The sequence below is a fragment of the Halyomorpha halys genome, unplaced genomic scaffold (genome assembly GCF_000696795.3).
Source record: "Halyomorpha halys isolate HHAL.00 unplaced genomic scaffold, Hhal_1.1 Scaffold1427.1, whole genome shotgun sequence".
In the NCBI taxonomy this organism is placed as follows: domain Eukaryota; kingdom Metazoa; phylum Arthropoda; class Insecta; order Hemiptera; family Pentatomidae; genus Halyomorpha; species Halyomorpha halys.
Genome location: NW_027108166.1, coordinates 147,781 through 161,171, shown reverse-complemented (window position 1 = coordinate 161,171; position 13,391 = coordinate 147,781). Strand labels below are relative to the sequence as shown.

Sequence of the window (13,391 nt, the reverse complement as noted above, 5' to 3'; positions counted from 1 at the left end):
CTGAATATGCGAAATGCATGTTTTTGGCTACCTTGAAATTTTTTGTTTTAAAAATCATGAAAATACTCTTGAGTGATATCAATATGTAGAAAATAAATTTCAAGCTGAAAAGGATTATGTTATTTCTTAAACACAAATAACATAATGGAGCAAAAAGAAAAATGAAAAATCTCAAATTTTCACAGTGCTCAACATCTTAGGAGCTACCTACTGATTTTTAAATTAGTTTAATTTTGAGTCCTCATAGAGTTCTTTACACTTAATAGATGGTGTCCATGATACAATTTTTCTAAAATTGATATGTTTTCCCAAACAACAAGTAATCAACAATTTGTGAATTTATTTTGTCAAATCATAGCATTGCTATGAAAGAAGGCAATTTGAAACTAAGAAATTGATAAAGACATATTTTATCAAAATCTTCTCCCTCCCCCCCCCCCCAAAAAAAAAAAAACGATCAATTAAGACTTTATACATTTATTTTGGTAAATATAACTAAGACTACAACATATAACTATAAGAAAGGAAATCATTAGAAAGTACTTTGTGGTATATTCAACTTGCATCAATTTGAGGGTTTACAGACCTATGAACAACTGATAGTTTGAGGAAGGTAGTTTTTAAAAATCAAATCGTTTTCCAAATAACAAAAAATTCAACATTTTTAAAATCTATTTTAGCAAATATCTCAGGAACTATCAGATGTATATTAGCACTCAATGGACCATAAAGTAGTTCCTAATGATTTTTCATTTTTATTTAATTTTATTTTTTTAGTTCTGATTTTTCACATTAAGTGTACCATAAAGGTGTTTCTAATGATTTTTTTCTTTTGTAGCAGTTTGTATATTTGCCAAAATAAATTCTTTTAAGTGTTGATTTGTCGTTATTTGGAAGAAAAAAAATGTTTGGAAAAATTGTATCTGAGGAACAATGGAACGTAAAGAGCTCTCAGAGGGCTCAAATTTATATCTAGTCATTTTGTCTGATCAGTCGTTATAAGCATTGTTGCTATATCCATTAATATATACATTCATAAGGATCTGAAAATCACAGGTCCAGAAATATTTACCACATCTTAAGTCATTATTAATGAAATCCAGTGTAAAATCAATCTTCACTTATATTTAAAAACTTTAGCTATTTCTTCTCTTTATCTCTTGCAGAGGATTAAGGGCCTATCCAATTATTTAAATTTATGTGATTCAATTTTAAATTTTTAAATCAATCATGCAATATCATTTCATAAGAACTACTTTCCCTATTAGTTAAAAACTTATATACAAATTTGAAAATATCTTCCATTTACAATGTCAAACAGCTATGACCCTTTTTTTTTTTAAACTGTAATCTAAGGACAATGCAATGCTTCTTATTTTAGAGCAATGATATCCTTTATAAAATATATTATACTACTATATTATGTTTTCCATTAGTTTTTGATAATGCTCACCTTTTTTGGCCAGTGATGAGAGCGAAGTGCATTTGAGGAGGTTTTATTTGATAATTTTCTCTAACAGTTCTCCGGGCTCTCTAGTTTCCACGCATGAGTGCTAGTAGAGTTTCTACACTCATGAATCCTCAGAGGGACATGAAGAAACTGTGCATTATGTCCTGTGTTTTTTATAGTTTTGAAAACTCAGGTATATTCATAGTTGTACATTTTTCTCTATACAGCCAGTCTTCAATGACTTAACTTTATCATGTTATAATTCTCATTCAATTGTAATTTTATTTTCAATTTTTATTCTTGAGTACTGGTTGTTGTTAACCTGGATGTTAGTAGGAAATAGGATTTTGAACCTTCATTTTGAAAAAAAAAAAAAAAAAATCTGAGGCCACATAGATAAATAGGTAAGGTATGAGTAATAGGAGAATATATTACATGATTTCTTGACTAAATTTATATTTTTTGCCTATTGTTTAATTTACTGGCTGGTTACATTTATTAAACTTGTTTATAACTTGATATTTGTGGAAGCACTTATACGTTGATGGATTAACTGCCCAACCTTTAACCCTTAGATGCATGATTTTTTTTTAAAATTCTGATCCTAAAAAAAAATCCTTAATGAATTTCAATAAAATTATCTAAATATACTCCTAATGTATATTTTTAATCAATAAGTATTATGGGAATCATAAAAATAAACTTTATTTGGTGCCAAACATATGTTAATATTCTGACATATAGCATACAGTTATTCTGATAGAATGTCAGCCTGGCAAAAAATAAAAATGTCAAATGAATATTGACTTCAAGTAAATAATTTTATATAACATTATATTCCAAACAAAATAAAAAATGTATCTAATGAAAAATTGTCTTAAGTAAAAAGTAAACTTAAATTAGTCATTAAAATCAAATATAATAAAACAACTGAGAATAGCTAACTGCATGATGTTCCATGGGAGGGACACGACTAATTTCTGTGATAATTAATGATCACTGCACATTTAGAGGCAATACTTGCCTTCTTATTAATTACACATATAGTAAGTGAAATTTTCTTTAAACATATATCCTTGTTGAAATATTATTAGTAAGTTCACAAACCTTTCCGAGTCAAGCAAAGAATCCAACTGACAGTTTCTGAGGTAAACTTGCAATTTTGAACAATTCATAACCTATTCAACAATGAATCTCCTCTCTTATCCTGAGAGTTATTGTTGTCCCAACAGAGGACAATTTTAGCACCCTGAAATGCTAAGAGATTACACTGAGATAAAAAAAAAAAAAAATGTGTTCATCGAGAGGAACACTATGTAATTGTGGGTTAACCTACCTGGACATTTATAATAATGTAAAATAGTGAATTGTTACTGAAAAAATTCTTAAAGCTTTATAAAATAAAATTTCTCTTTATTGACACCCCTGTTTAATAACCCCTCTTAATGGACAATTTTATCAGGATCCCAGCCAACAAGGTACATATTTAATGCATTTGAACCTCTATGACGGAACTACTCGACGCCAGAATCAGGCAACAATTTTATTCCCCATCAGAACTTTTCACTCCTCTACAATGGACACAAGTCATAAATTATAAATGTACAAATTCGCAGTTAGTTTTAGAATAAATTTTATGACTTGACATCCCCGATTTCCTGTTGTTGTTTTTTTGAATTTATATGATTGTGAAACAACTATTTATTTACCGATATAATTAATAATTAATTTCATATTGAACATTGTGTTCATCTGCAGTGTATTTCAAATATAAATTGCAAAATATTTTCATTATTGAACTACATGTGTATCTGAAAAAACAAAGTGAGACAATTCTTATAAGTTTCATTTATATATAAACTTGATGTTTTCATGAAAATGAAAATAATAAAACATTTGATCCTAGTTTGATTTTAATTGTAATTTTCATGGAATATGAAAAGTTTTATGTTGAAAATGAAATGGATATGTCGCATTAGTGGTAATACCTTGTAAGTCTGACGAAATCAACACATTGTCTAGAGACATTCCAAAAGAATTTCTGTTGTAAAAAAAAAAAAATTATTTATCTACAAAATGGTGGTTGAGACAAGATGTCCCTAGTTATTTAATTTTGGACAATAATAATAGTTAGATTTATTTTAAGAGTATATTAGTATAAATTTTAGTTTTTTTAATTGTTTTCAGACTTACAGCTTAAGTGACGATAGCTGAAATGAAATTGAAATATTTCATTTTATATTAATCCCTTTTTAATGGTAACCTCCATTTTCCGGACAAAATTATCTTATCCATGGGTGCCGTTTTATATAAGTTTCATTATATTAAATTCAAAATCTGTGACACTGTTCACTACCCATGCTTGCCTCTTAGTGCCCTCATGGAATGTGATACACATTGCTTTGTTTATACTTCAAATAATGGATTGATATCTTAAAGGAAAATAGAATTTTCTTTTTCTTTTTTTTTTAAAGAGACTTATATCACAGTAGAGCTAAGTAAGTACATGGAAACTAACTTTTAAAAAAAAATCCAATTAATTAAAAAATTGCTATTTTCCTTAAAGAGATAACCTTTAATTGTATATTTCGTAAAGATAATTTTCTTGTTCTTAGCACACTATGAAGTAATCGATTGATATATAAATCATACTTCTTATTAATGATACAAAAAAAAATTAATAAATTTATATTTTATCCCTAAACAGTCTCCAATTTATGTTCCTTCATTTAATTATAGAATTAAGGTTTGTGATAAAGAACCAAACGTGTATCTGATTTAAAAAATTATTCCAATAATTTTTTAAATCCAAAATTAGATTGTGAAACTTTTCCTTAATCCTTTATGATTCTGACCAGTGGTTCCTCTTCATATATTTTTTTCTTTACCATTAAATTCTGTGTTAAAATCATTCTTTTATATATTTTTTGTGATCCTTCCATGGTAGATCTACTCTTGAAAGTAGATTGTTAGATCTATAGGATACTCAAAACCAAAATGTTGAGGCTTTTTGATTATATAAAATGATGAGTTAATAGTTTTCCGTGAATTATACTTAAGGAATAGATGGTTGGAAAGGCCTTAAATTTTGGCCGAAACTTTGGCACTAACTTTTTACTTATTTGTGTTCTTTACTGACCACATCTCCAACCATCTTCTTGATTATATAAGATAATTTTGTATTAAAAGAAAAGACTAAGGCATATAATTAGGAATCACTGATCCAGGAATAATGTACAAATTTATTTAATATGTTTAATTATATTTATGTAAAGGATAGTATCAGTTTCTTTTTGTGTAGGACAGTTCCTGGAAACAATACCCTCAGAAGGATCAGAAAAGAAAAGAGTAAGTTTCAAATTTATTTTTATTTAATGCTTTTGAGGTACCAAGTATAGTTATAAAATTTTCTTGCATGCAAAAACATTTCTTTTCATCATATTACATTGCTTTATTCCCTTAATTTGGTTGTGGAAGTCTTTTTAGTCACTCGATGATTTGTTATATTTTACCTTATTCTTGAATATATTCATGGTTAGCTTGTCTGCATGTATTGACAATTTTTTGATTTAGATGAGCTCTGAAATCTTTGGAAAACTGTCAAAACCTTGTAGATTTTTTTGGTTTTGTTATTAATTATCGGTTTTGCCACATTCTTTAAGTAGGAATTTTTTTGCTACTAATACTATTAATTTTTTTTCTGTTTGATTGTACTTCCCTCATTTCTTCTCTCTTCTCCAGATATGTTATATATTTGGTTTTAGCAAATGGATGTCATTGTGTAAGTGCTTTTAGCTTGTTTGAAGATCAGGATTAGCTCTATATTTCTCAAACTATATTTTTGAACTTTGTTTAAATCATGATGATACAACTTTTGATTTGCTAGTCTAGAAATGAAAAAGATTAAAACTAATAATTGCACATCTGACCAAACATTGATTTTATATGCATAAACATATCAGGAAATTGTTTAAGTTTAGGTAGCTCAGGTAATAAGGCTGTGTTACTAACTCTTAAGACTCAGATTTACATCTGACAGTGGCAGCTAATGATTTATTCTGTTGCTGTTCCTTGAGTCAAGACTGTGGATTTGGGAGCCCTTCTGAGTTACATCTAGCTTCGGTAACGTAGGTACCCTTTATTGGGAAAAAACTCAGGCAGTTGAGCGTGCTCTTTAACAAGTCACTTCCTTGTATAACCATTATTTGAAAAACAGTGCTTGTTTACAAAGTACTCAACCGTACACCCTTCATGGCTTGAAGTGGTGCAGTTTTATTTATTCAAGTTCACAACAGATTACGTGGTTAGTTAAGAGAGAAGCAATGCCATTCATACTTTTTATCTCATAGGATAATGTCTTTAAAGTTTTATTTTATTCAACAACTTATTTTTATAATAAATATTTAAATTGCATAAGAAAATTAAATTAATTTAATTTATTAATTAAAATTAAATCCTGTCAAGAGTTGTTATTATATTATCCAGCTCTGTGTTCCACTAGAGAAATGAGGCCATCTCAACTATGAACTTTGATTCCTTTCTCAAAGAAGGCTCCTCTGCCTTTGAACGCCAAGCCAGTCCAGGTCCTCCTAGACATCTTTCAGCCAGCACAGAGGTGATCTTCCTCTTAAGCCCCTTCCACTCCATACATGGCCCCTCATGTATATTTTTCTGAAGACATTGTTTAGCATGTCTGATCTGATGACTTACCTGATAAAGGCTGCAAACGATTTAGCTCATCATACAGTCATCTTAGCTTGGTGTTCCTTCGGATTTTCCTTATTTCATGGGTCTATATAGGAAAGATAGACTTTTCATATCACAGTACTAAACTGATTTTTTAAAGTTCAGTAAATGTGTTAAAAGCTAATATAATATTTATATGAAACAAGAGGTAAACTAATTAGCTATATCCAGTAAAACAACTTTTATAGATTGTGCAATTTATATTCCTATCATCAGCAGCTCGCTCTTTTTGCTCAATTAGTTTTAATATGTATTGTTAAAGCAATATTTCTTAACGTTAATTTTTAAAAACAATTAATAAATCACCATCCTAAAAAAAAAAAAACTTATCTCCCAGACCCAGGTTCAAGTCCTGTGGTGACAGGTAATAATTTATTCTGTTACATGAGCCATGGATCACCCCAAAGTCAGTAAGGGTGACCTTATGGCATACCCAGTATCTAAAATTGGATACCTCAAATCGGAAGAAAACATACTATGTTAAGCGTGAACATGACCAAATCATCTCCATGCACAATCATCGGTCGATAAATAGTACCTCCTTACAAAGTACTGAACACCAAGGCCCTTCATAGGTTGTAATAGTATAGTGTTTTTTTTAAACAAAACTAAACCATGCAGTATCTGAAGTTTTAGTCACCAACTAAATTGCTTTCGGATCATTATGTAGAATACAGACCTTAGCAAAATAACATGTCAGTTATAGAAGATAGGTCTCCTAAACTACTTAAAACGAATAAATTCTGTGAAATTAATTGATTTCATTTAAAACATTTTGTATTTGTATTTGATTTATGGCTTACTTGACATTCTCTTTGACTAGGTCTTCTTAATTTATTGGTTTTATTTTGATGCATGTTTATAAAAAGGGTTTGGTAGTCAGTCATATTTAATTTTTATCAATGTTGATGTCGGTTTTCTAAAACCGAACTTTATTTTGTTATTCAAGGAGCTTCTCTTTTCTCCTGTGGACTGTCGAAGACTGAATGGATAAAATATGAAAGGTCTTGGAATCGAATACATCCAAGGTTTTTAGTTGAAGACACAGGTGCTATTCCGGTTAGAAGATTAAATTTTTGTTAGAAATGCAAATTGGAATGGAGAATATTACAGCCTTCAAATTTCTTTCTACATTAGTAAGATTATTTAATGATTGGGAACAGGATTGTCAAATTTGGGTTGCTGTTTTAGATCTACTTAAAAAGAGCTCACAGATCCTGTAGGCTATGTTTTTATTTTTTGCCAAAAATTTTTTGTTTGCATTTTGCTATATTTACATTTGAAATAATAATGAACTCCCTCTTTGATGTTACAGAGAAGAAGAAAGAGGGGCAAAGCAGCCCTATTCCACCACAAAAAACTCCACCTTCCTCACAGGCAACCCTACCTCATTGCCAGAAACAGAGCTCGAGCCAGGGCAGCAGCCGCCGCTCACAGTGATCCCTGAACCAGCCCATCTTCTATCTTCTACCGAGACCCAGGTACAATAAGTATTTCTGTATAGATACATGAATCATGGAATAACTTATTATTCGTCTTTGTCAATTTTTTTTTAAGTTTTCAGAATTTTACAAATGTTTTATGTCTTTGTTAATTTAGTTTGATAATTAAGAAATAACTTTATCTCAAGTTTGGATTGCGAACATCTCATTCCACTTTCCAGCAATATTCTAATTGTGTGTGGACATTATCTCGTCTTCTTTGGAGTGCAGAATGCACTGTGCAGGAGTCTTTTTTTATGTAGAACAGACTTTTGATCTAGTCTGGCACCCAGAACTGCTTTAAAAACTCCGTAAATTCCTACCTCCTACATACTTTCTCACTATTTTCCTAGTTCCTTTCTCGCTGATAGGTTATTTAAAGTAAACCACAATTGTTCGTATATATCCTTCTTCTCTCAGTTCACTGGTGGTCCCATCTTCTGCACAATCTATTCATCTCACATTCCAACCAATCCTTAAACTACCCTCATCATGTATGCCGATGACACATGCTCCCTATTAATAATAACCATTCCATTGCATCCCAAACTCTCCAATTCCATATCATAACCTCTAAAGAATGATGTTGAAATTGGAAGATTAAAATAAAGTCTAATAAATCCCACCAAATCACCTTTATACTTTGTCATAAACCTACCATCTGCTCTATAGTATCCTCTGATACTGTTGCTCTTACTCCTGTCGAACAGATCTGTTACCTTGGATTACATCTGGACAAACGGCAATTGGTCCTTTTTGTCAGCCCCTAGCAGTTACCAGAATTGCTACTGTGTACTAACCAAGGTGGGAGTGTCAAAGATTCATTTCTGGGGACTGCCAAGAAATAAATATTAACTGCCCCAGGTAGGGGAATCAAACCTACAATATTGGGAACCGGACACTCAAAGGCCTATGCTCTAATCCACACGGCTGTCATTTGGCTGGACAAATGACTAACTAGGAATCCTCACACAAGACTAAAAAGACGGGAGACTGCATGTTGATTCCAGCTATTACAGCACTTATTAGACAAACTGTCTAAACTTGCAATCCGTTTCAGAATACTGATCTACATGACTATAATAAGGCCTATCTGGACATACAGAGTTGAGCTTTGGGGTTCTACTAAATCTTCAAATTCCTCTTATATCTAATCCTCCTTACTTTGTCACTAATAAAGTCATCCATAAAGATAATGTTTCATATGTACCCAATCTGGCCTGAAGCAGATATCAATCCTTCCATTATAAACTCCCTAACCACCACACCCACTAGTTTCTAACCTTGCTTCCTCTTCTATTCCTGACAATCCTCTGACAGGCCTCTGAAAAGGAGATGGCCTCAAGATGCATTTATTATACCATTATGATCTTACATCAAATTTACTTGATGTATTTTTATGTAAATAAAGTTGTTAATGTCAATAAATAAAAAAAGAAGAAATAACTTAGGTTGTAATGTATGTTTGTTGGATTTTCTATTAAAATTACCTCTGTCACAATTTTTTTTTTTCAGGGTTGCAAAGTTTATTTGTGAAACTTATTATTTGAAGTTTTTGTGGTTTCGATTTTAGAAGTGTATGAAAAACAACCAGATGACAACCCACCATCCGTTAATCGACTTCCACAGTTCATGTGATGCTATTAAAAGACCTAAGTTGTATGTGGCCCTGTTTGAAATGGGAATAGTGTTAAAACTTGTCTGTCTAATCAGGATAATGATAGATGACACGAGGTGTGTTGTTAGGGTATAGTCAGATGTTTCACCTGAATTTATCATGCAGGGTGATGAAGTCACCTTTATGCTATTCAATGTAGCATTAGAGAAGGTCATAAAAGACTCAGGAATACAGGCGACTGCTACCTTTAATATGTCTATTTAGATACTTGGATTCACAGATGGATTTAAACCTCATTGTAAAATCATTCCTTAAAACTCTAATCTATGGCTCAGTCCTGATCTCTCACAAGTACAAAGGAAAATGCTCTCCCTATATCTCTAGAGGAAAATCCATTGATACATATTTGAACCTGCGAAAAGACAGAAACGATAAAAAAAAGTAGACTGAATATGGTTGATGAACTCTACTCGGCAGCACTTAAAGATAGCCACACTGTTGTGTTGGGTATATCACACAAATGCCATCGGAGAAGATCCATAAATAGTTGCTGGACTGGAGGCTGTGTTAGTCCAGAGAAAGATGCAAACAGCAAATAAGAAAGCAGTGGTCATAGAACCTTGGAACCTGAACATATGAGACGCTCCTTAGGATCAGTTGATCTGAGACTAAAACTCACTGCTTGTGGAAAAACTTTAGTTAAACAAAGGAAACCGAAACCAGAAAGAATTACCACTAGTTTTGGTATCCCTTCCAGTATCCTGCCGGCAAGCTTAGGAAAACCTGCAAAACTTGCAAGTGCTGGCAAATAAATGTAGACTTTATATAAAAGACAAAGAGATTCAAAATTTACTGATATTGAAGAATCTATAGTTAAGTGTTTTAAAACAAAAAAAAAAATTTCCTTGAATCATGAGTGCTTTATAGTTACCAAAGGCTAACTCTAAAATTAATCAAATATAATAAGAGGCACATTATTGTTTTTAAGGAATTTTGTGGTGGAAGTGTGAGCATGTGTTACATTATTAAATATTACCTCAATTACTTTAAGTAAATACCATTCCCTTGAAGTTGGTGTTACAGAGTGTTAATTAGTATTATTATCTTTATTACAGTTTTAGATCTATTTTGTAACTTAACTCTAATGCCAAGGGGGCGGGGAGTGGTCAGCATATGGCTCAACTTCTGGCTTAGCGGTCTTTAGACTTCTATGGTTTGGGAACCACTACTTTGGCTAATCTAAACTGGATTAGCAAAAAATTGCTAATCCAAATTGGATTGCCTTTTTTTGTGTTATGATCTCTTGTGAGATTATGACATCTTACATCAACCAACCAGCTTGTTATAATTGTCTGTTTTAAATTGTGATAAGTAAGGCTACCACTGAGGGTGGTAGTGGCGGGTTTCACACTTTTTCAATTTAGGGCGCTTTTTAAATATTGCTCGATCAAACTATCTTAAAGTCTCCTCTTCCCGTTTCAAGCAAACATTTCAAAAGTGATAAAGGACCTTCGCTCCCTAGGGGTCTTAGTGGGGCCGGTCCTGCTGGGAAGGAAGGATTGCCTTTGTCTTTGTGTTAGTATCTCCTCTTTTGAGATTGAGACATGTTGTATGTTGACCAACCTACTTGCTATAATTGTCTTGAAAAGTTAGATAAGTAAGGCTACCACATAGGGCTGGAGTGGTGGGTTTCACGTAGTACTTTCTCCAGAGTTAGTATCTTTAATTTCACTCTTCCAATATTGCATTTAACATTGGTTAATTCTTTGAAAATAATGCTGTCTCGGATTCCTCTTTAGTATCCATTTCGACCTGTTGAACATTCTAAGTATAAAAAAAATGTTTTGAATCAATTTTTTCCTTTCCCAGTCTATATATACTCTTTTGGATTAATGTTTTAGTAATTCTTAAAGGCGAGCAATTACAGTAATGGGATAAATTATCCTTGGTGCCTTTTTTTTTATTTATTTATTTTTTTTTTTATTTAAAAATGTTTTTAATGTACTCAAATCAATACATATTCACTAGGCAGAAATCTAAATTTGACTCCTTTAGATGAACCAAATTTAGATTCAGCCGTCTGAAACTGCAGGAATTGATTGATACCGGAACAGTGTACAAAATAAATAACTAGATATGAGAATTTTATTTAAAATTATTGACTCATTCTCAGGGCGGGTTCTTTAGACAATCAACACAATGACAGTTGACAAAGGCTGGTGAGGACCTCCTCGCTTCGCGACAGATCCTTTTCCCTGCCATCCAAGCAACCAAGTGCCTCTTTCTTTCTTTGTCCATTTCTAACCCTTGATAGTCAATGCAAACATCCATTGTCGCTCAACCATCTTAATCAAACATTTTAATTTACTTGCAATAATTTATGACCTACATATTTCAGTGATAATTTTTCTCCTCTTCTAATTTGTTGTAAACGTAATCACAGCAGAAAGTTATATTTATATATTTGAATCCATCTGCTCAACATGTCTGCGATTCAACCGACTTCAGAATTCATAGCCGCCATCTTGATTACTTTGAACAATGGTTTTTGACTCCATAGTTGACTGATCAAAATTGTTTAGTTTGCTTTTTGATTTAATAAAACTCTAATGAATGAGATTGAACACCAATACATAAAATCAAACATAACTAAACTATTTATATTTTAACAATAACTATTTATCAAAAAAAAAAGGATATTACAATATGTACTTTTCATATTTAAGTATATTTTATTGTTTTATAGGAAGTGATTTAAAATATTCAAGTTAATATGTTTATATATAAGAAGATGGTCAGGGTTGTGGTCAAAGGAGAAACAAAAATAGTTTACAACTATTTTTGTTCCTCCTTTGACCGCAACCCTGACCATCTTCTTATATATCAATTTTTATGGTCAACTATATATACATATAATACATTTATACATCGGGAACAGCACTCTGCGACAGTCAATTATTCTAATTTCTCTCATATGCTATAGAACTATAAGTTATTACAATTCCTAACTCTCTTGTAAAAGAAATAATTTATGTTGTCTTATTTTTATTTTTCTTCCATTTTTCCTGCTGGATATCTGGATCAACACATAAGTTTATTTTCTTGTCACAGTTTCCTCTCCCCATAAGGCCAATCCTTTGAAGTAGGATTCGCTGTACTTGAAACCATAGACCTCTCAACTCAAATCCTCTTACTTCCCAGCAGCAGTCTTCCTCCTCTCTCTATGAACACTCACAGGAATCTTCTTTTTCTCGTGTCTCACTATGCTACAAGCACAGTCCTTTCCACCATTATTAAAATTTAATAACATACTTAAAATAATACTGTAATATTTTTCACCACTTCTATACATAATATAAGAATGATGATAAGATTCAGCGAAGACAAAGGGATTACCTTCCTCCATTGAACCACCAGTTCTCTTCCCAAATTCATGAAATCAGGCCTAATACAATTCTTCCACGAACCTCTCAGTCAACCCATTAAATAATTCAATTAAAGGTCAAGCCTTGCCTATACCATCAATTACCGTCAACTCATTATTGTCCATGGTCCATACCCAAATCTTCAATATCAGCCTAAACCCACTATTATCCTCCTTCCTTAATTTTGATCTACTTCGTCAATGTTGACCAGTCAGCTCAGTGCTTATTAACTTTTTGAGGATTCGTATGTTCTTAATCTTCACAATAGTATCAGTTAAATTATTTTTTATTTATTTTTTTTTTTTTGTGCAGTTGATTAAATGTGGTTTTGTGTAGTCTTCTAAAAATTTTTGTTAACTTGCCCTTCTTCTGTCAAATTATTTTACATAATACCCTATTCACAAAAACCTTTAAGGCGCTGTTCTTTCCTTGATGTAGGCAGTCCCATTTCGCATTTCTAATGAACTATAGAAAGGAAATAGTTTTTTTCTTTTTTACTAAATTCTTACTTTTAAAGTCAACCCCTTGGGCCACCATAAATGTTTATCACATACCCATCTTTATTAGGTTAGTTAATTTATTTCTTATTATATTAAAATATTATTAACTTCTAGATCATATCATTTTCCTGTGGCTGGTGAACTACAGTTTTTACTCTATTAATAAAAATA

The 13,391-nt window shown here is 31.6% G+C and overlaps 1 protein-coding gene across 2 annotated transcripts in view; it reads left to right on the top strand.

Annotated features, from left to right (window-relative positions):
- Nucleotides 1–13,391, top strand: part of Ada2b (Transcriptional adapter 2B) — a 33,471-nt gene that overhangs the window by 16,893 nt on the left and 3,187 nt on the right. The window contains exons 9-10 of one of the 2 annotated variants that reach the window (XM_014434808.2): nt 4,752–4,798; nt 7,512–7,677. In XM_014434808.2, coding sequence (XP_014290294.1) covers nt 4,752–4,798; nt 7,512–7,677 — 213 coding nt within the window. The remainder of the gene's footprint in view (nt 1–4,751; nt 4,799–7,511; nt 7,678–13,391) is intronic. The other variant, XM_014434809.2, reaches the window with a different exon arrangement.